The 24605-nt window shown below is 38.8% G+C and overlaps 1 protein-coding gene across 1 annotated transcript in view; it reads right to left on the reverse strand.

The window, feature by feature from the left end:
* Positions 1–24605, reverse strand: part of GRID2 (glutamate ionotropic receptor delta type subunit 2) — a 1014260-nt gene that overhangs the window by 419540 nt on the left and 570115 nt on the right. The window contains exon 4 of the mRNA XM_024197621.2: positions 7821–8026. Coding sequence (XP_024053389.2) covers positions 7821–8026 — 206 coding nt within the window. The remainder of the gene's footprint in view (positions 1–7820; positions 8027–24605) is intronic.

The raw sequence follows: 24605 nt of genomic DNA on the forward strand, positions 1-24605 counted from the left end.
TAACACAGTGGCTCACAGTTCTGGGAAACCCAGCAGCCTGTCGCAGTACTTTTCATGAAATGTGAAGAGACCCCTCCAGTACATTGCTGCTTCTAAATCAATTGACTAGCAGAAACTGTTCTACTAGTAGAGAGGTCTCACAGTCTTCACCAACATTTAATCCAAGTGACACAAGGAGGTGCATGCTTATTCTGTCCTAATGCAGATATGGATGCACACATATCCCCTTGGCACATAATAATATTACTGTTTACCCTGTACATTTCATCTGCAGATATCAAAGCACTTCACAAAAGGTGAGCAAGCAGTGTTACACACTTTTACAAATGGGGAGAACAATAATACAGAGCAGTTAAGTAACTTGCTCAAAGTCACACAGCAGATTGTTGGCAGAGCTGGGAATAGAACCCAGGTCTTTCAAGTCCCAGTTTGGTGTCATATTTACTAGCCCACACTACTGACCAAAAAGCTCAATACATACTGGTCCAGGTGGACTTTCCACCTCTAACTCCTAGAAACTTATTTAATATTGGAGTTCCATTACATTCTAGATTGAATAAATCAATGGGCCCAATCCTTCTCCCACTGAAGCCAATGGAGGTTTTGCCACTGGGACCAGGCCCATCATTTTCTGTCTGTATTAACCTCTTTTCAATTAAATTCAGTTTTGCCCATGTGTTTATTTTTGAATCAGTGCTGATGCCCAAAGATAACAGTTAGAAACAGATAGGGGAAAAATGATTCCCTTTACAGAATTACACATCCAAACATCACGATGATGTTCCATGGGATGTGTGGGAAATACAATACACACAGCACATAGAATGAAGTGAAAAAAAGGCTGAGCTTCTGTGAACTCTGCACCAGTAAAAGGATGGGTGAACCAAGTGTAGACAAAGTCAACCCGTCTCTACTGTGACTTTGTAAATAGGCATTTTAAAGAAATAAACCTGCTTTTAGCGCAGCTCTCTAGAGTAAATCCTTTTCTGTTCTTTCTTCAGTTCACAACTACATGATTTTAGCCTTACTGCATGTTCAGAGCTGAAGTTGAAACCTGTTACAATCATTTGTCATATGTCACTGCATAAAAAAACAGGTTGCTTTAGTAATTAGTCAAATGTTTAGTTAAAAACACACACTGTTGCCAAGAACAGAGGACCCCATTAAAAGCTGGACCTTCACCACCTTCCTTAGGGTCATTTAACAAAGGATATGAATATTGATTACCCTAGTTATAGGGAATATTGCAAAAAACATGGTCAAGGTAAGCAGCATGATGGCATAAACAATTCTTTAATTGTACCCACTCTATACACATTCATTTCCCATGTAAACACATGGAATCCATAAGTTAGAGAGAATTATTAGCCACCTCTCTATCTTTACTCCATTGCACCTGAATATTTTAAAAGTATATTATTAAGTTAATATTAAGCAATTATTCATTTATGAAGGCTGCAGAGTAGGTCATTTGAACCCCTTCACCCAATGCTACGTTTCTCGGGATCAACATGTATCGTTATGGGATGGTAGAAGTACAAGACATTTTAAATTTGACAGGTTCATGAGGTGAATTGTAAGAAGCAAAAATCATGCATAGTTAATACTAGAAATGCCTAACACAATTATATATGATTTGCATTTCCCTGCCTTGATGGTGAACATGAACAACAAATAAATGGCTTATACCGAGATTAATACAATGGGAATTTACAGGCATTTCTCTTACAAGCCAAGCCTAGTCTGGTTTTTCACAGCAGCTCTCACATTTGGTAACTGAAATGAGCAATTAGCTTTGCACAACATATGTTTTTTTATATGTTCTATCTAATACATTACAAAATGACAAAACTTACAAAGATATTGCTATTCACTGTGCTGAGCTTGATGATTTGGGAAGTCAAGGTACCAGCAGTAGTCTCAAGCACCAGCCACTTGAACCATAGATAGAGTCTTAGCTCTCAGAAGAGGGTGCTAGAAAAATGATCTGCATTCCAAAAGTGTGTCTAAAGACTCCAGCCAAGGATACTGGCTGTAGTCTGCTCCAGAGCTTTGGAGCAGAACCCGGAGCTGGTGCGCAGAGCAGCTCCGGAGCAGTGGAGCTGCAGGTTTTTACCTGGAGCTGGAGCGGAGCCGGAGCACAGCTCCAAAGCCCTGGTGCTCAGAATCAGCAGGATTAAAGCGGATTGGGGCCCACCTCACTGGGCACTAACACAATGATAAAATGGGATAAAATCCAACATGGGTTTACCAAAAGTATATCATGCCAGACTAACCTCATATCTTTCTTTCATAAGATAACTGATTTCTTAGATAAGGGAATGCAGCAGATCTACCCTATCTGGACTTCAATAAAGTATTTGGCACAGTGTGCTAATGAAATTTGCTGCTGACACAAACTCGAGAGGCATTGACAATATAGAGGAAGATTACAATATTATATAGGCAGAATTGTCTGACCTAGAGGACAGGATGGGATGAAATGTAATGCTATGTAATGCACTTGGAGGTTAACAAGAATTCTGCCACAAGCTAGGGGCTCTTCACTTGGAACTAACGGAGGACGAGAGAGACCCAGGTATATTAGTCAATCACAGGATGACTATGAGCCATCCATGTAATGTAGCTAAAAAAAATGCAATCCTAGGTTGTATCAGGAGAGAGATTTACAGTACAGATAGAGAAGTATTAATGCCATTCCACAAAGCATTGGCAATATTACATACACCCAAATGAAAGAAAGATGGATTCAAACCGGAACAGCTGCAGAGAAAAGGTACTACAATGATGAAGGGAATAGAGGGCCTATAACAGGGGTCGGCATCCTTTCAGAAGTGGGGTGCTGAGTCTTCATTTATTCACTCTAATTTAAGGTTTTGCATGCCAGTAATATATTTTTACGTTTTTAGAAAGTCTCTTTCTATAAGTCTATAATATATAACTAAACTATTGTTGTATGTAAAGTAAATAAGGTTTTTAAAATGTTTAAAAAGCTTCATTTAAAATTAAATTAAAATGCAGAGCCCCCCAGACCGGTGGCCAGGACCCGGGCAGTGTGAATGCCACTGAAAATCAGCTCATGTGCCGCCTTTGGCCTGCGTGGCATAGGTTGCCTACCCCTGGCCTATAATATGAAAGGAGGCTTACAGAGTTTGGCTTGTTTAGCCAAGCAAAATAAAGGTTGAGAAGGGTTATGATAGCTCTCTATAAATACATTGGGGCGTAACACCCGGGAGGGCTAAACGCTATTTAAGCTAAAGGGCTTGTCTATTATCTGCCAGTCACAAATACAAAATGCAAATCAGTTAGAAAACACCTGCAAATAACTCCCCAGAGGATTCTTCCCCCACCTTTTTAGACAATCAGGATACAATCACTCCTTTCCCTTAGTTCCCTTTGGCCCTATTTCCCCTTCCTTTACACTCTTCCCAGATCAGTCATGTAACCAGCAGGAACCTGTTAACCCTTATAGGCTGCAGCACTTTTACCTTGTGAGAAACTTTTTTAAACCTTTGCCATGCTCTGCCCCTACATTTGATTTCTCTCTCTGTCCAGTGATTCCCCATATTAAACTCTACATTCCACTCACTTCTCACCTCACTGTTCCCTTTGTTCCTTCCCCCCCACATTATTCCCAATCCCCAAAATAGGTTGATCAGATAGCAACAGTGAAAAATGGGGACCAAGGTGTGTGTGTTAAGGGTCCTATAGAAGAAAAAGCCCCTAATGTTGGGACAGCCCCAATAAAATCAGGACACCTGGTCACCCTACCCCAAAAGGACATCAAGGATGGATAGGGGGCCCTGGTTGTTTCCATTTTGAAAGAAAGTGACAATGCTCCTTTATCACTCTGTGAGAGGACCAATGTGTGTATTAGCCAGCTGGTATCTGTATAGCACTTCCAAGATATAAAGTTGCTACCTAATTTTTTAGGGAGAAGCTATTTCCAAGATGGGAGAAAGGCATTTAAACCTTAAACCCCTTCTTCTTTCTGAACATTCTCTAAGTAGTGACCTCATCATTGCAAGCTCCATGGATACAAAGGCTAGACAGAAAGCACGGATCAGCAAAGACATAACTAAAAGCATTGCTGTTTTCAAGAAACAAAAATATCAAAAGGTTAAAGCAAAGATAAACTCTACCTCAAGGAATCTCTAATTTGCAGACTGCTAATTTACACAGGATCATGTGTGACTATTTATTCTGGAAAAGGTGATATTTGCACTGCAATCAAAGTCATGCTTATTACAGTTGTGGCATGTCCTCAGCTGAACCATGAGAACATTCATAGATTCATAGATTCATAGATTCTAGGACTGGAAGGGACCTCGAGAGGTCATCGAGTCCAGTCCCCTGCCCGCATGGCAGGACCAAATACTGTCTAGACCATCCCTGATAGACATTTATCCAACCTACTCTTAAATATCTCCAGAGATGGAGATTCCACAACCTCCCTAGGCAATTTATTCCAGTGTTTAACCACCCTGACAGTTAGGAACTTTTTCCTAATGTCCAACCTAGACCTCCCTTGCTGCAGTTTAAGCCCATTGCTTCTTGTTCTATCCTCAGAGGCTAAGGTGAACAAGTTTTCTCCCTCCTCCTTATGACACCCTTTTAGATACCTGAAAACTGCTATCATGTCCCCTCTCAGTCTTCTCTTTTCCAAACTAAACAAACCCAATTCTTTCAGCCTTGCTTCATAGGTCATGTTCTCAAGACCTTTAATCATTCTTGTTGCTCTTCTCTGGACCCTTTCCAATTTCTCCACATCTTTCTTGAAATGTGGTGCCCAGAACTGGACACAATACTCCAGCTGAGGCCTAACCAGAGCAGAGTAGAGCGGAAGAATGACTTCTCGTGTCTTGCTCACAACACACCTGTTAATACATCCCAGAATCACGTTTGCTTTTTTTGCAACAGCATGACACTGTTGACTCATATTTAGCTTGTGGTCCACTATAACCCCTAGATCCCTTTCTGCCGTACTCCTTCCTAGACAGTCTCTTCCCATTCTGTATGTGTGAAACTGATTTTTTCTTCCTAAGTGGAGCACTTTGCATTTGTCTTTGTTAAACTTCATCCTGTTTAACTCAGACCATTTCTCCAATTTGTCCAGATCATTTTGAATTATGACCCTGTCCTCCAAAGCAGTTGCAATCCCTCCCAGTTTGGTATCATCCGCAAACTTAATAATCGTACTTTCTATACCAATATCTAAGTCGTTAATGAAGATATTGAACAGAGCCGGTCCCAAAACAGACCCCTGCGGAACCCCACTCGTTATGCCTTTCCAGCAGGATTGGGAACCATTAATAACAACTCTCTGAGTACGGTTATCCAGCCAGTTATGCACCTACCTTATAGTAGCCCCATCTAAATTGTATTTGCCTAGTTTGTCGATAAGAATATCATGCGAGACCGTATCAAATGCCTTACTAAAGTCTAGGTATACCACATCCACAGCTTCTCCCTTATCCACAAGACTCGTTATCCTATCGAAGAAAGCTATCAGATTGGTTTGACATGATTTGTTCTTTACAAATCCATGCTGGCTGTTCCCTATCACCTTACCACCTTCCAAGTGTTTGCAGATGATTTCCTTAATTACTTGCTCCATTATCTTCCCTGGCACAGAAGTTAAACTAACTGGTCTGTAGTTTCCTGGGTTGTTTTTATTTCCCTTTTTATAGATGGGCACTATATTTGCCCTTTTCCAGTCTTCTGGAATCTCTCCCGTCTCCCATGATTTTCCAAAGATAATAGCTAGAGGCTCAGATACCTCCTCTATTAGCTCCTTAAATACTTAAGTTAAGTTAAGAAGCCCAGATGAACCAACAGCTGCACGTCATGGGCAGGCAAGCCATAAAGGCTTAGGGCTTGTCTACACATGGAGTTGTTCTTGATTAACTCCACATGTGAACAGTCTTAACGTGGAATAAGAGTGTTTTCTTCCTGTTTAGCTTAACCCAAGTGCTTAACCCAAGCTGAACAGGAAGAAGGCATTCTTACTTTGGAATAAAAGTGGGTTTGTCTACAGGGGGACACTTAGGAAAATTAATCCAAATTAACTAAAGGTGTCAATTAACATGATTAGTTGAACTGCATTAAACCCTTGAATGGACACACTGATTCATAATTCAAGTGACCTTAATTCACTTTACCTTAATGCACTTGGGAAGTGTTCACGCATGAAGTTACTCATGAACAACTCTCTGTGTAGACAAGCCCTTAAGGTTTGCAACTGCATTGCTATAGCACTTCGTTGTAGACACTACCTATGCCAATGGGAGGAGTTCTCTCATTGACATAGGTAACCCCCTCCACAGGAGGCGGTAGCCACGTCAGCAGAAGAATTCTTACATTTAGTGCAGTCTACATGGGGACTTAGGTCAGCTTAACTATGATGCTCAGGGGTGTGGGCGTAGTTAAACCAAATTAATTGTCTAGCATAGACCAGGCCTTTTGCTGGCATAGCTTATTCCATTCCTTCCTGCTTCCCTTTTCCCAACCCTCTGAGCAAACAATGCTGCCTACAAACAGATCCAGCATGAAAGAGATTATTGTTAAATGTAAAAAAAGAGTATATTTTTGTGTGATAGACAAACAACATGTTTATTTTCAGCCATATGTTGATGGTGAGGGAAAGAATATATCTATGTCATGCACTTCTGGTGCATGGAGCTGTCCACTCATGCCATTAATAAAATATATATACAAATAGGGTGGGATTTTCAAAAGTATCTAGGAGACTTAGGAGCACAAGTTCCATTGTAAGCTAATAGGACTTGTCCTCTTAAGTCACTTAGACTCCTGAAAATCTCACTCATATTGGTTGCCATTAAGTCATCTCCAGTTTCTCAAATGCCAACAATTGCAAAGTTGTGTAACACCAATAGTACGCCATACATTCTGAATGTCTGGAACTATTTCATGACAATTATACCATCTCTAACATATCCATAATTTGTTTTCAAAATTAAAAACAATTTTTCTCTCCCTTTCCCATGCCCCACACCACAAAAAATAAAAAAATCCCACATACCCTATCTTCTGAAGAAAAGGAAAGATCATTAAAAGACAAAACAAACCTGCTCCACCCCCAACCAACAAAACACCTATCCTACCAATATGGCAGTCAGCTACTTCCAACACAAAACTCCTTTAATTAGTTAAATTTGATACAGTAATCCAACTTTTACTTAAATATATCAATACTACTGTATTTTAGCAGTTTAAATTCTTCATGAATATATTATCCTTTTAACTTAAACCTATGATCCCAATTTCCGATCAGTCTTATAAGCTCTACTAGGTCATTATTAAGCTTAATTTTATAAAAACCCAGCAAGTTTCAATGTGTCAATCAGATAAACACACCCATATCCAAGATATATGTAATTAAATAAAAATACAACTACTTTCAGCAGTAAAGTGGATGCTAAGGAATAAATGAGATGAGCAGGGAATTAGCAGTACAACAGACATGAATGTTAATAAGGTTCTAAAGATAATTCTCTTGTATTTTTTGTAATATATTGCTCATAAGGGGCACATGTATACTTTCCTTTGGATGCACTCATATGAACCATAAAACCATCATTAGCAAGTGTTTTATGTTGTTTGTTTTTTGTTTTTTGAGAGGGAATCAAGCATACATACTGAAGTATTTATTTTTACAAGAAGTCACATAAAGTGAATCTATTTACTGTATTTTATAAGATGTCAGGTAAAATTATTCATTGATAAAGTATTTTTAAATTTCAGTAAACAAAGTTGGGGGCATAGAGGATAGGAGAAAATTAACACTGCTGATCACTTACCTCTGTAATGAAGGACTTGGCTGTCGATGCGTTCATTACAAGAATGGCCCGTCTCAGAGTGTCCCGGTAGCGGTTCAGTTCTTCTATTCGCATGGTGGCAAAGAGCCCTGTGATCATTTTATTGATGTTATTCTCTACCTTCTGCAGTGCTACATCCATTCCCTGCTGAGATACTTTGTCCAAAAATTCTTGTATTCCACGGATATCTAGGAACATCAAAAGCCCATCAAAATGCTAATTTGTATATAGTACAGAGACAAAAACACTGTTCTGTTTATCTTGAAAAGGTATTCTACTCAGTGTTGGGTAGATCCCTGTAGGCCACCCTAACTTAATATTCATTTGAACTTTTCCTGAGCTATGCTCATGGTATGTCCTAAAGTGATAAAATGTGGGACGAATTTTATGTATGGGTTAGTGTTAAAAAGAATCACTTAAAAACAGTACTTAATTATTTTCAGTTGATTTCCTCACTCAATCACCATATTGTTTCCAATTCTAATTAACACTGTACATCTCCGAGAGCAATTTCATACTAAATGACACATGCAGAGAAGGGGAGGCTAAGTTATCAGACTGCAACATACAGTGCTTTTCTTTGTTTCTTTTGTTGGAGACTGAAAGTAATGTTATCACCATAATACAACCGTCTTTGGAGAAGCACATACTTTTGAATTCCTAAACTTAGCTGCATTAGCTATTTAGCAAAAAGCTAGGTCCAAGTTGTACATAAATTTACTTCCTTTAAAAAAAAAATATCAAACACAGCCATAGCATGTTACTTGGTAGACACAATGGCCATTGACTGTGTTTAGCTTTAAATAACAATGAAAACAAAATACATGAATTATATTTTTTTCATGCACAAAGAGTTGTAATGGAGCCTGCTGGCTCATTCTGTGTACACCTTTCCTAAGAATGAGTTGTTTATGTTTATCTTTTGTTGTAACTGCTTAAGTCATTGTGCCTACAGTATCTGCACCCTTTCCTTTTCCAAAAATCATAGAATCATAGAATATCAGGGTTGGAAGGGTCCCCAGGAGGTCATCTAGTCTAACCTCCCACTCAAAGCAGGACCAGTCCCCAACTAAATCATCCCAGCCAGGGCTTTGTCAAGCCTGACCTTAAAAACCTCTAAGGAAGGAGATTCCACCACCTCCCTAGGTAACCCATTCAAGTACTTCACCACCCTCCTAGTGAAAAAGTTTTTCCTAATATCCAACCTAAACCTCCCGCACTGCAACTTGAGACAATTACTCCTTGTTTTGTCATCTGGTCCCACTGAGAACCGTCTAGATCCATCCCCTTTGGAACCTCCTTTCAGGTAGTGGAAAGCAGCTATCAAATCCCCCTCATTCTTCTCTTCTGCAGACTAAATAATCCCAGTTCCTTTAGCCTACAAATATCCTTTCATTTAGCTATGTGCTAAATGCTCACTGGATACCCACCAGCTATTTGAGTTTATAGGGCTTTATGGTTAAAAAAGTCTTCAACACCTGCCTTTGAGTTATGGTATACCTATCCAGTATATAAAAAAGTTTTGGAGTGTCACAGCGCTAAACAACAACCCTGCTGCAAAGGGCCAGTTGCAGAGTTAAAACTGATGCTTACAGTTCAAATAACTTATTTTCATTTGAAAACAAAAGAACAGAAAGGAACAAACATACAGTCCCCATGAGAGAACACTTTGTCTCTCTCCCTTCTGAGAATCTATACTTACCTGAGCACAAAATGGCTGCCTGGCTTCAGAGACAGCAGAGTTCTTAGACAATTTTAAATGCAATGCAATGTAATGCAGCCATAGAACAGTCACATATCTAAATAATCCACATAAGTTATTTAAAAGAGCCAGGCTTGGGAGCAAGCTTGTTTAAAACATTAATATTCCACGAGTTGAACCTCTGGAAGTAAAATACAACAAACCAGGAGGCCATTTGAGGAATCCATGGCTGCAACCACACTATTTATATATAGATAAGTCAGGAATGTTTGAAGTATTACTAAATATTTGAAGAATGGTTTAACACTGAAAAAGTACATGCACATCCTAAAAATAAAGTTCCAAAAGATTGTCAGGTGCTAATTACAGCTTCTATTTAATGTCTAAATTGGGAAAATTAAATTCAGTCTAATCAGGGAGGTTAAGGGTTTTTTTGTTTGTTTGTTTTTTTGGCACTTCAATGCCAATTTAAGAAGCAACAAGATTATCTGAACTGTTACAAACATGCCTAATTTTATGCAAATGATAAACTAGCTGCTCCTACTTTAACTCCTGAGTTTTAAAGTTTTACATATTTACCATGTTTCTGGGTTACTTAACAGCCAGTTAGACAGGAACTTTTTGAATAGAGATTAAGATTGGCCCAGAGTGCACTAAATTATTTAAACCTTCTCAGGTATCTACATATACCATGAGAATACCTGGAGAAAGGTGACCTAAATTAGGACAAGTTTTTTCAGATTTCAATTCCATACCAATAGCCATTGGCTCCTCTCACCCACTCGAGAGAGAGAAATGAGTGGGAGAGAAAACAGGAGGAGAACTTCTGTTTTCCTAAAACTTATGTTCTGGCTTAACCAGAAGTTATGGGCTTGATGCTGTCCTTACTGAGTGAAATTCTCTAATCTGTGTTATGAGGTAGTCAGACTAGACCACTTCTGGCCTTGAAAACCTATTAATCTAACAAAGCAATGCAATAGATTAAATATTAACAGACCCAGTGGACATTAAGACTTGGGATGCTCTTTGTTGATAAGATTATTCTTCCCAGTGATCTTTCAGTCTATATATGGTGGCATCTTGATACACATCTAGGGAGATAGTTGCATTTATTGGATAGGGCACCAGATAGACTAAGGAAATTTGTGTATTATTCCTCACCTTGCTACTGACAAACTGTGCAATGGTGGGTAAATTCTTGATGTCTTTGTCCCTCAGTTGCCCCATTTGTAAAAGGAGGATGACAATAATGAAGCTTACCTATCTTAATGAAACACTTTGGGATCACCAGATGAAAACTGTTGTGTAAGTGCTACAAAATTATGATGGTTGTTAATTCCATTGTTTTAGCTCTCTAGTCGCTAGAGATTATCTTCTTTGAAAAATATGCCAAATAATAGGTGCTACCATTGAGTGGATAGTGTCAACTCACCTTTCCTGCATAGACTATCTGATAGTAGGATATTTCTACATTGTTCCATGGAACCCTCTTTTTCATGGGTAAATTCCTTCTGCACAAAAATCTGGTAAGTGGCTGGTGCTGCAGATGTCTCAGTAGAGGCACACACAGAGCTGTTAATTTTTGTTGCACAGGTGATTCTCATCCTGCATTTGCTAGCCAGACAACTAGAAATGAGATTTTTCTTTTTAAATCAGATCTATGGTCATTTCAAAGAATGTCGGAGAGCTATCTATTGTCACCAATATAAAGAATCCTCATTACAGTCTTGGTACTAGAGCCAGTGTTACTGCTTTCTCTCCACCCCGTGTCACTAATATTTAGTATTAGAGTTTTAAAATACAACCAACACTTTTGACGCAAGGTTACATGAATATAGAATCAGCTCTTCAACATCAATGATAAGTCACAAAGTCAAACCCTACCTGTAAAGAAACAGATATGCTACTCCACGACATCTCTTTTCACGCAACAAATGTGACAGGTGGAATACCATATGCCAAACATCAAGCAGCTTTGGCTCTTTTGAAAGAATCCGAGAAGTGAGTCCCTGTATCAGAGGCTCTCCTTTTGGAAATACTCTTCCCAATCACCCAGGTAAAATCTAGGTACCGTTAGTAAGAGTGTAGATACAATTAGCTAATCTCAACTACTGAGTTAGGAGAGATGACCTTGTGTTTAAGTGTTAGGACTGGACTCTGATCAGAGTTCAGTTCCCAGCTTTACCATAGATTTCCTATATGACTTTGGGCAAACCACTTAGGGTTCATCTACATTGCAAAAACAACCCTCCCCGCCCCCAATGAGTCTCAGAATCCAGGGCTATTGACTAGGGTTCTAGAGCTTGCACTATGGAGCTAGAAATAGCAGTGTAGACATTCCTGTTTGGGCTGGAGTATGGGCTCTGAGACCCACCCACTTGCTGCTATATTTAGCTCCATAGTGCAAGCCCAAATCCGTAAATAATCGGTGATGAATTACAGGTCTTAATTTTGGTAATGTAAACCCACCCCTTGATTCTCTCTCTAATGCATTTTAGTGTGCAACTGCTTTGTTCATGAGATCATATTTGAGGAACTGTGTATTTGAAATTAGTCCTATTGACCCGACTGCTAGCTATTTTAAAAAACCTCTAGTGCTGATGTGGGCAGGGTGAGAAAACCAACTCATCTGCATCCCAGTCAGATGATAATGGCTACCAGCAGTATGTTAAGAAATGAGTGAGATTATCATTATGAAAAAAGTTATTTTAAAGGCCAAGGAAAACTTTACTTAGGTCAAACTCTTAATGATATTGTTTGAATGAGCAGTACAAATTTTATACAATTTGGAGGGCATTCTGTTATTTGGTGGCATCCAGGGCTTTAAGTTGGTTCAGCCTACCAGCTGCCCAACCTTACTTTTCAAAACACAACCAAAGTTTTGCAAGAATGCAAATGAAAAGGAGGTATATCAGTGACAAAGACATTATTAAATAACACTGCTCTACAGCCAAAATGCTTCTGAAATAAATGCAGTCAAACTTTATTAATTCTGGGTCACTGAGAACGAAAATGATGCTTAAAATTGTTGATTGGCTCTAGTTTTCAAGATATGCTATTGGGTCAGTATATACGACCCTTGACTTGGGAATGGCGGAAGATAAGTGAGTTATAAAGGGAAGGGATCTCAATTTAAACCAGAAATGACTAAAATACATCTTTGACTGGATCTATAAACAAATCTATGACTGGGTTTGGACAGTACTTGCTTTTTAGGCAAAACAATGAATGATGCAATCTGAAGCTGGTATTGCGTCATACATGATATGAATTGCATCATGTTATTCCTAGAAGTCATGGATGATGCAATCATAACGAAGCTTACATCACTCTGCTGAACAAATTGCCCTATATCAGCTCTAGAAATCATACAGTGTCGTGCTCTCTTATTTGTCAGTGTTTGATTTTGCAAAGGGACACATTTCTGTTTAGCTAAAGTGAGCAGAGATGCCTCGTACTTGTGTGAACAGTGCAGATAACTTCTGCTATGTTTGTGGTGAAGTGACTTTTGCATCACAAAAGCGTAGTATAACCACTATGGTTAAGAAAGCCTATCACCTTTATTTTGGCTGCAAAATTGGAGATCAGGACAAGAGGTGGGCCCCACACATATGCTGCAACACTTGTGCAACAAATCTTCGCCAGTGGTTGAACAGGAAAAGGAAATCTATGCCTTTTGCAGTGCCAATGATTTGGAGAGAGCCAACAGATCATACCAGCAATTGTTATTTCTGCATGGTGCCTCCATTTGGGAAAGGTGTGTCAAAGAAGAAAAAGTGGACTGTGCATTATCCAAACATTCCATCAGCTATACGCCCAGTACCCCACGGAGAAGGACTGCCGGTTCCTGATGCACCAGAATCAGTCTCACTTGAGTCAGACGAGGAAGAGGAAGAGGATGAAACTTCTGGTCCTGAACCATCAATGTCACAGGACCCACATTTTCTCCCATCCTCCTCCTCTGAACCACACCTCATAACACAAGGTGAACTGAATGACCTCGTCAGGGATTTGGAACTACCCAAGAGTAAGGCAGAGCTGTTGGGCTCCAGACTACAGCAGTGGAATCTCCTGGCAGGTGATGTTAGGGTTTCCATGTTCCGTGACTGTCAAAAGGATCTTGTCCCATTCTTCTTCATGGAAGGTGATCTTGTAGCCTGCAACAACATCGATGGTGTGATGGCAACCCTCAACATCGTTCACGATCCAGATGAGTGGAGACTGTTCATTGATTCATCGAAGATGAGTCTTAAAGCTGTTTTACTGCATAATGGCAATGTTTTGCTATCAATTCCAGTTGGTCATACAGTCCATATGAAGGAAACCTATGACAACATGAAACAACTTTTGAGGTGCATAAACTATGACCAACATCAGTGGCAGCTTTGTGGCGATTTGAAGGTTGTTGCTCTCTTGCTTGGTCTGCAGACTGGATACACAAAGTACTGCTGTTTTCTCTGCGAATGGGATAGTCGTGCAAGAGATTCCCACTACATCAAGAAAGATTGGCCACTCCGACAGTCATTGGAGCCTGGGAGGAAAAGTGTTCAGCATCCACCACTAGTTGAATCAAGGAAGATTTTGTTACCACCCTTACACATCAAGCTGGGTCTGATGAAGAACTTTGTCAAGGCCATTGACAAAACACAAGCAGCTTTCAAGTACCTCCGTGGAAAATTTCCAAGGTTAAGTGAAGCTAAGATAAAGGAAGGTGTCTTTGTTGGTCCTCAGATTCGTGAACTTCTTCGAGATGATGCATTTGACCATGCACTGCATAGCAAGGAAAAGACGGCATGGAAAGCCTTCCAGTTAGTGGCAATAAATTTTCTCGGAAACAACAAGGCAGACAACTACAGGTTGTTGGTGGAAAACCTCCTCAAGGCATACAAAAGCCTTGGTTGCAACATGTCACTAAAGATACATTTTTGGCACTCTCATCTAGATTTTTTTCCACCAAACTGCGGAGCAGTGAGCGACGAGCACGGTGAGCGATTTCACCAGGACATTGCAACAATGGAGAAACGCTATCAGGGCAAATGGAGCCCATCAATGCTTGCAGACTATTGCTGGACAGTGACAAGAGATGCTCCATTTAATGAATACAAGAGACAAGCCAAGAAGCGCTGAGTAGACACTGAATAGGACTAAACTATGTACATAATAGTTTTTTGCCTTTTGTTTCATAATAAATTTTATTTATATAACCCTTTTGCTGATTTTTAAAGTGTTACATAAACAGGACAGGTGAAATATTATCATGTAAAGCAACCATAAACACATGAAAAGACCTAGGCTTACAATTTATGTTTAAAACTCTACTATCTAACACAATATACATAGACATAAAATGTAAAAACTTAAATATCTTAGAAACAGTAGCCAATCCGTTGTTTTAATTGTCGTATTTGAATTCAGCACAGCAAAATACATAATAAATAGCACATTTTATCTCTGAAGCAGACGACTTCTCAAAAATTGTAGACCAGTGTAATTAAATAAAGTACAAAGGGCCAGATCCTCAGCTAGTGTTAATCAGCATAGCTTCAAGGGAGTTAGATTGATTTATACCAGCTGAAAGTCTTGGCCAGGTTTGTTAATATATCTGTGAACAAACAGGCTGGAGGTACTCCAATGCATAGCATGGACTGATTCATTAGTACCAAGTCAACCTGCAGGTTGTAGAGAAAAATCACATATCCCCGAAGTTTAATAAACTTTACCACAAAACTATTTTTCTGAAAATTCACCCCAACAATGTATCAGGTATTTGTTATTCACAGTTTACTATTAATCATTAGTCAATCACTGGTTTAAAAAGTTGCACTCATCCTATCAGATAGCAGAACTAACATTATGTAACTTAGTTGATCAATTACACCATGAAAAATAAGTAGCAAAATCAACTATCTACAGACTGAAAACTGTTCATCCGCACTTATGAAAAACAAGTACATTCAGAAATGGATACAAAGTTTACATTCACAATGAATAATCAGACCAGCTTTGGTTGATAGAGAGATTATACTACCTAATAATGATAATAAAACTAAATCCTGCTTGCTTCTGGCATTTTACTAGAGATAAAAGAGAATTATAAGGTAATCACTGCTCCTAATCGAGCATTTAGTTTTCCCAGGGTGGTATACAGTCATTAACCCATCCTTCTGTAATATCATTTTAGACCTCAAAACCACCTCACATTCTGCCCAGATGAAAAATATCACCTGATTCAGCTGCTGCAGAAAAGGTGAATGCACTTGTCATAAATATTCACTGGCTGATTACTCAAAAGACTATTTTGTTTGTACTGTTGATGAGGAAAGCAGTTGTATAACATATGATGCTGTTCAAATTCTTATCAAGAAAGCTTTACATATCTACCGCAGTAATCCTTTCTGACACAGTGATGGCTGCAATGACGGAGCCTATTAATTATGGATATGTACTGTACACCATAGAAGCATAGCTCAGGCTGGAATCTGAAAAAGTCTCAGTTCTACTTCAAGTGTTGAGCTAAATATCCATATTTCTAGAAGGTTGTTGATATTTATTAATTTAGGATTTAAGCTGAAATGAGCAATGATGTTTAGCATGATGATTCAATAACACAATCTCTCTCCTCTTTCACCCTACTCTCAGATCAGTGCAGTTCCCTCCCATTAGTTATCTGTAATACAAAGAACTCTCAAACCAACCAAACTACCAGACTACCCTATTCTGAATTTTTCCATTGGTGTTAGGGAGTTGAATGAGAGCATTAATTGAAATATATTTTGGTTAATGATGAGCTAACCTCAAAGGATGATGCATTAATTCAGGTTCACTGTTGATAAGCTTACATTCAGGAGCTTATATATTTGATTGTACCATCCAATTTTTTGTGGTCTACAAAACAGGACTGGAAATGTATTTGAGATTTTGAAAAGTCAGAGAGCGGAAAAAGGACAAGTGAGACTACTGCCAAACAACAACAAATAAAAATAAAAAACAAAACAACCCCTACCCCACACCCTGAACATTATGCACATTACTATAAGAAGGAGAAAAGGGGGGGAGGGAGATTAAAAATTTCAAATTCTAAAGATTGAAAACTCATTTTTTTAATTAAAAATAAAAATTGTTCCATTTTGAACCAGTGAAATGAAAACATCTTCAACATTTTTCGCAAATGTTTTTGTTGTTGTCTCTAAACATTTTTCTTCCAGCTCCCCTCAACTATCAGAGAATTCCCTAAATTAAAGTTTCTGTTGCAACAGTTCTTCAGCCTCATTGCATATACTGTATGTTTCCTGGTATATATCAATAATAAACTTAAATCCACTACAGTTCATATTTAACAAGGAAAACGGGAATAGATAATACTACATATGTGGCTGAATCAGTGTTGCAACAGGGACCTTAACCTTTGGAATTTCCAGACGCTTGAGTACTTGGTTTTCATCCATGTTGTTGATTGATACTAGATTTTCCTTAGTTTCTCTGCGTTTTAACCAGGAGGGAGGAGGGAGAGACAGACAGAAAAGATACAAGGGAAAAAGGGAACAAGGGAAAGAAGAAGAAGAAAATTGAATGGGACCTGGAATTAATCCCAAAGTGTAGCATTTGCTACCTGAACTTATATAAAGTAGAGAGAAAAGAAAACAACAATAACAAAAACCGAGATAGATACCATGCTTGTGTAGCAGCTATTCATATGATAAATTGCATTTACCATGTACCCTTGACTGCCTGACTGTTTTTCTACCATTAATTCATCTTCTTTGTGACTAAATCTTACGTTCCAGACATCTGAGAAGCTTTGAAAATTTGCTGTTAACTGGGGGTAGGGAGAGTGCTTCTTTCCTCCAAAGCATACAATATGTCTCCGAAAACTACGCTGGCACATGGCCCAGGAATGGTACTCTTTAGTCCTGGATGAGTGACTAGTTTAAGGTCTGATATTTCACAGTCCTGCAGGACTAGAAATAGGAGCCACAGTTTTAAAAATAGATGCTTTCAATTAGGCTCCTATATCTATAGGCAACTCAATAAGTGGCGTGATTATAAGAGGTGTTGAACACCCAGCAGCTCCTATTTGATTAATTTAATGTACTCATATTTTAAAATCTTGGCCAGGAGCTTTATACATTTACAAGTGGGAGAATCTTTCTGGCATCCAAAAATGACCTCCAGTAGGTTATAAGATATGGGATCTTAACAGTGTCACATTATTATACATAGAATTTGCTCTATCTCGTCCTGTCCTTTTTCCTTGCTTTTAAGGGTGGGCAGGGGTTAATATTGCTAGGGCTACCTATGGAGTACTATAGGCCCATGCCACCGACCAGACATGGTCTGATTGTCTAAGAAGGTCCCTGAATTGCTGGCAGTGGTGGTTTTGGAGCAGCCACTGATCCTTCCCCAGCCCCAGGTAAGCAGCAGTATGCCAGCCAAGCAATCATTAGTGGCAAGATAGTTCTTGCAAGGGAAATCTGTTACCAAGTAAACCTATTTAATGACATGGAAAAAATTCTCCATCTGGGAAGGTCAGAGGAAGTAGGCCTTTCATTTTGGATTATTTACTGCACCTAACATGGTCAAAACTATCTTTGAGCTTGATCAGAGTACACTTGGCTGCCATTTTGACTTTCTACCTTCTGATGCATGGACTGACAACTTTTGCTCTCACTATGCCTACCCAAATTCAATTGATCCATAGTCCTTTCGGCGTACAAACTACCTCTCTAGTGGGATCTGACCTTTTTCTTTCAAAGCTAATGAACCTGTGTCAGACGGGTTGCCGTCGATACCTTCTTACTGTGAAGACCAATCTTAAAACATCAACCCAGAAAGTTAGAGAGAGACAAGTCATGATGGTCGTTGTCACCTACATTGTTCCTCCCAGAGATAAGGTGGTCCTTTGTCCTCACCTGTGATTTCTGACTAAAGTAATCTCCAATTTCCTGGCCTTTAGTTTGTCTGCATTGCTTCTCAAACACCATTCAAAACCAGGAAAAGTTAGGCTTCATACTTCAGACACCTTTTGTTTACGTACTACCAAAACAATCCCAAACCTTTTACAGCATATAGGGATAAGACTAGGAATCAAATCCATTTCAGCTCAAGGCTGCTCAAGTGGATGAGACTCTGCATCTTTGCCAGCTACAGCCTGGTAAACCTGCAGTCACCTCTAGGTATTGGGGCACATTCAATTGGACCTAAAGCAGCTTCCATACCATGCCTTTACTATGTTATCTTAACTGAAATGTGGAAGGCTACTACATGGAGCTCTACACACCTTTACTCAGAATTAACCCCTCAGACTAATCTCCTCTGAGGTCACTCATAAAATCATAAAAGTGGGGATCCATGTGCCATTTCTAGAAGAAAAAAAATTACTGTGACACCCTGGCACCCCCATATTCAACACTGTCATATAATTATGATATGTTGTGTACAAAGTATGACTTGTGAGGTATCATTCTGAAAGTCTTGATATGCTAAACATTAGCATTAAACATTGGATTGTATGTGCTATCATTGTATATGAAGTTATGAAATCTTGCTATGTGTAAGTTACAAAAGTCTGATGTGAGGCTGGAAATACCCAAAACCAGCCTTTCAGCTACAACAATGGAGTAGTCAGACAGTGTTAATTGCTGTCAACAACACCCATTCAGGGAAGAATCCACTAGCACAGGAACTCTGTATAAGGAAGTTTCATCAGAGGGAGTGGAGAATGTTTGGCCAATGGGGGCGGATCCCCCACATCACATGCAAAGACTTTTCAGCAAGCTGGAAGAACCTATAAAAGATGGGGAGTGACATCATGATTGTCTTCACTCCCCCACAACTCAACCCCTGAAAGAACCTCTGGAAGACAAAGGACTTGGAAGGGGGACCCAAGCTGCACAGTAGACACAGATTGTGCCTCAAGAATCTGTAAGCCTGTTTGTATCATCAGTCAGGGTGAGATATTGCTGATTCAAATCCTATCTAGTTTGTGTAAGTCTTAGTTTGTGATTTTGTTTAATTTCCTAGATAACCTGCTTTGATCTGTCTATCACTTAAAATCTATCTTTCTGTAGTTAATAAATTTATTTTATGTTTTATCTTAACCAGTGTGTTTTTGATTGAAGTGTTTGGAAAATTTCAGCTCAGTTAACGGCTTGGTGCATGTCTTCCCCCCATCGAGGGCAAAGTGGATCAATTAATGAGTTTGCACCTTACAGATCCCTGTGCAGTGCAAGACAGCATAATTCTGGGTTTATACTCCAGCTGGAAAATTGGCTGGGGCCTCCATTGTTAGTCCATGAGTAGCTTAGGTAAAGCACTCAGGTGACTCAGTTGGGTGTGTGATGGCACCTGCTGTCGTGTCGGGTGATAACAGGGCCTGGAGAGACTGACTGGGTGTCATCATCAGAGCAGTGTAAGAGTGGCCAACCCATCTGAATAGTTAGGGCGCATAGTGGTTCCAATAGCTCCCAGACTGCACCCCAGGGGTACAACCCATCACAATACCCGTAAGTGCCGTTCTTCAAAATGATTGCCAATATGGCTCCCCACTTGCCCCAGTTATGAGATCGTTGTTGCAGATTTATGAATTAGCAGAAGGAACTGAAGGACAGTTAGGGCCAGGGCAACACCCCCTTTTGTATTCTCTGGGTCCTGGGATTTGGTAGAACGTGGGTCTGCTTGGTCCCAATGGAAATTGCTTACTGGATGTTTCTAAGTTCAGATGCTGCAGATGAGTATCTTCTACGAGTGTAGAACCATATGGGCTATCATCTCAAAGAACCACAGTTTCTGTGGTAAATTATAATTTTCCCCAAGAGCTTACTCTCCATTTAGGGAACTGGAACAACATGAGACCTGTGCATCCAAGCAAACCTAACCAAGATAGCTTGTCTAGTGAATATTTGCATGTAAATGCTCAGAAACAATCTAAACTTCAACAGATATTAGTAGACATCATTTAGTGACTAAATTTGATTTTAAAAAGTGAGCAAATTGTAAATTGCTCACAGACAATTTGTAAACAAAGCTGGATTCATTGGATGAATTATGCACTAGGAATTATTTGCTCAGCTATTCCTACACTAACTGATTGAATACTAGCAGCCCCATCATCTTTATTAAAAGACCTTCACAGGTTTGTGTGCTTATTTTTACTTCAATGGAGTTGGTAGCCAAAGAAAGTGGATCTTGCTAGGCAGTAACTCTCTTTCTAAGAGATCAGATGTTTTATAGTCTCCCTTCATGCAGAAAAAAAGCAGGTCTTCTGGTGGAGGGTGTGCCCCAGCCAGGCCTGCTATATATTTTATTTATTATATTACTTACTAAAGTGGAATTAACTTATCTTCAAAGCTCTTTATAGTTTATGTATTTAATGCAACCAATGTGCTCAAACTATTCTGCTGCATATTTTTAATTGCCTGCATTTTCTTTAAAAAAGATCCCTTTCTTCTTTTTTCTCCTTTCCTCTTTTTCCTAGGAATAAGTTAATATATTTTTCAGTTTTTTTAAACTATTTAGCCTTTCTGATGATGATATATATTGTAGGCTCAATATAGCAATTTAAATTCACCAGGTTTAACACCATTAAACTGAGATAAGTGGTAGTCGGTTCAATAGCTCCCACTTTCAAAAATCAGGCCACTTATTTAGGAGTCTAGATATCGATTTGGGAGCTTAACTTTAAGCAGTCAAGGCAAGATTTAAAAAAAAAAAAAATGAGTGCCTAAAGTTAAGTTCCTATGATTATATTCAGGCTCCTAAACACCCAGCTCAATTCCCAGAAGTGCTGAGCACCCAGCAGCAACCACTGAACTCAGTGGAAGCTGCACATGCTCAAATACCTTTGAAAATGAGGTAACTTTTATTTAGGTGCTTAACTTGCACCCAGGTTTGAAAATGTTAGCTTTCTCATTTTAAATCATTTAGCCTTTTTGCTTGTGTGAATTAACTGTAAACGCTGCATGCCAGTACAATGCCTTATGTGTTTGTGAAACTTTGGTACAGTGTTTCATCAATAATAATCCTAGATTTAATTGTTCCATTACTGGTATACTTGCAATGGTGCTGGATCAGTGCATGCTGACATTTGGACAACACATACACGGATTCTTAAATTAACCTCCAGCATAGAAATGAAAGGTGTAAAAGACACCTCCAGTACCAAAACAAATTCTTTGTTATAGTAAACCTTCCCGTGCTTTGTCTGTTCTAGTATTAAATGAAAATAAAACAAACATTAGTGCAGTACCTGCTTCCTATCTGGAACCTATATACTCACTTCTTCAGAGTATTCTCCCATCTATTTTTTTCAACTGCAAAACTAAAACTATGATCACAGTTCTTCATTGGGCATAAACCACTACAGTGATTGAATTACCTCAGTAACTCTGCACCAGCGTGAATCCAGAATGGACCAATATATATCTCACAAATCAGCGCTTTATCCAGTGGAAAAATTGGTTGTTAAAAATATTCCCAAAACAAAAAGTTCCCAAAAGCAAGGGTGAAGAATGTATGTTCCTTTCTTTATCCATATGTACTAATACAAAGAAAATAGTTAAATAATAAGCTTGAATTAATTATATGCTTATTGAGGCACAGTGAAGTAAATGAGAATGCCAGAAGTTGGAAAGTAGCCAAATGAGTAATAAACAGTTTTAAGACTGTCTAGAGACAGACTTGAGAATATTATAGTCATCAGGCAGCTGAAAACAGCGTCAGGGTAATTATGAGCATTTGCAATCGATTAAGAAGAATGTGATAATTTTATGGGCCTTTATTAAACTGGCATTACAACTTCAAATAATTTGAAAATGTTATGGTTCCAAGTGTATATCCCTGTGAATGGTCATCTGATGTTTATTTCTGGAAAGTGGATATGCAAAAAAGAAAAGAAAAAAAACCTAGTGGAATTACTTTGTCTTTTTTCCCCCTGCAGTTTTATAGGAATGCCTTCTTGTCAAATATATATATATCTGCCTTTAGTGGTGTGGTGGTTTTTTGGTTTTGGTTTTCTCTTAGACAGCAAAATCTATCTTAAATCACCACCGAGGGACCAGCAAAAATCCATTGCCCCATATATGTGGTCTTTAAACAAAGGTCAACGTTGTATGGCAAACCATATGGGAGTACTTTAAAGAGCATGTTTAAGACAAGATGTTATCTATTTGGAAGTGGTCCTTAATACATTTTTCACCATATCTACATTAACAAGCATTTATTTATTTTATGTATGTTCCTGCTTCCAAATATATGTTCCTGAGACTTTTGTATACTAGACACAAATATATGCACATAGGACTTGATCCTGAAAGGTGATGAGTTCTCTGGCCCGTCCAGCAATGGAACTGCTCACATGATCAAAAGTAGGCACATGCTAAATGCTTTGCTGTATGTGGATCAGAGTGCTTAACACCTTGCAGGAGCGAGTCCATATAGTGCCTGTACTTAACATCTGTCAATGTCTAGCTTGCTTCTTAAATGGCTCCCATCACCTTAATATCTTGGCACCTCATAATCATTAATGAATTTATTCCCATAACACACTGCAAGGTATTATCTCTGTTTCCTAGACCAGTTACCAAGGGACACACATGTGAGATACAATTCTGGGGAGTGGGTACAACACAATGGGAATTCTGGAGCAGACCCTGTGCTAAAAATCTAATAGTACATCATTTACAGATGAATAGATCAGGCTAACAAGGAACTTTCAAATACATTTAAATGCTTAATACATCTTTGGTTATTTACACATCCCAAGAGCCAGTAAGCATAGGTTGTTAGCTTTCAGAGGAATAAATATTATGTGCATTAGTGACGAGTGCTTGTATCTTCCTTTTGCAAAAAAGTTAGGTTGAAAAACAGACGGCTGGAACTGAACACTCTACAGAAAAGTGATGTTTAGCCATTTTTTACTGTGTACAAATGCCAGATGATTTTAAACTTCATACTAGCCAGTATAAAAGAGAATAGGAAAATAAGACACAATGTTTTCCCTCAGGAACAGTCCTACTCCTTTCACTTTTCCAGAGAACTAGTAAGTTCATCTGTCTGCTTTGGTACCAACAAAATATTTAAAAAAAAAACCTTTTTGTCTGAAAATATTTAGTCTTTTCGTCTTAGACCTGTAGAGATACCTAGATTTAAAATGGCACAAAACCCACAATTTAGCTTTCCAAATGATTGATTGGGTTTTTCATAAAGAATTTACTACCTCAGGAAGGTTTCTGATTTCAAATGTGCTCTTAGAAAATAGAATGTATAGTTAGCTGCCTGTAAAGGAGGCAACACCTCCTAAAAGCTTGTCTCTTCCCATTTGTTAAAACTGCTGGTGAAATCAGCAATACTCTATAAAAGACAGTCTAATCGAGTCATCTAATTATTGAAGCTTAGTGAATACTGCAAAAAAGCAGCATTGACAGACAGTCGCTCCGATTAGGAATGACCATTCAATTTGTTTCCCTTTTTAATACAGTTTTTGCAAACATTCACATGAAAGGGTTTTTTCTTCACAGTAATATTTGGGGATTGGTGGTTATTCATATGAATACTATTAGTGGTATCTTTATACAAGTCAGAGTATTTATGATTCGTATTTGCTGTGCCCAATAACTAAATCGTGTATGGTTTCAACTTTAAATCACAAATTAGACAGGCCCTAAAGAAAATGGGCCTAAGTTTACAAACTTTTGCAAAACTTTAGGTAAATCTGGACTGAGTTGACAGCTTTTAACAATTCCAAAAATTAAAGAAGTTGCAAGTAATGTCCTGGCCGTGTTTGCCTGAAACACCCCGTGTCCCCACTGGCCTGACCTTGCAGCAGGTGTTGACTGCTTGTGAAAGGGTGAAGTGGTATCTGCTGGCTCACAGAAGGAAGTGACTGATTACCTGTTAGATATAAGGGAGGTGAAAGTGACTCTCTGTGATAGAGGATCTAGGATGTGGGATGAGCGGTCTTGAGCAAGGAACTCTAGGAGCAGTCAAGCCTGAGGAGAAAATATGAGCTGATGCTTACCTCATTGTTGTTTCCTTTGTTAATAAAGCCAAACGCCAAAAAGGAGATGGAT

Source organism: Terrapene carolina, unplaced genomic scaffold (assembly GCF_002925995.2).
Source record: "Terrapene carolina triunguis isolate 2854851 unplaced genomic scaffold, T_m_triunguis-2.0 Scaffold789, whole genome shotgun sequence".
Lineage (NCBI taxonomy): Eukaryota > Metazoa > Chordata > Testudines > Emydidae > Terrapene > Terrapene triunguis.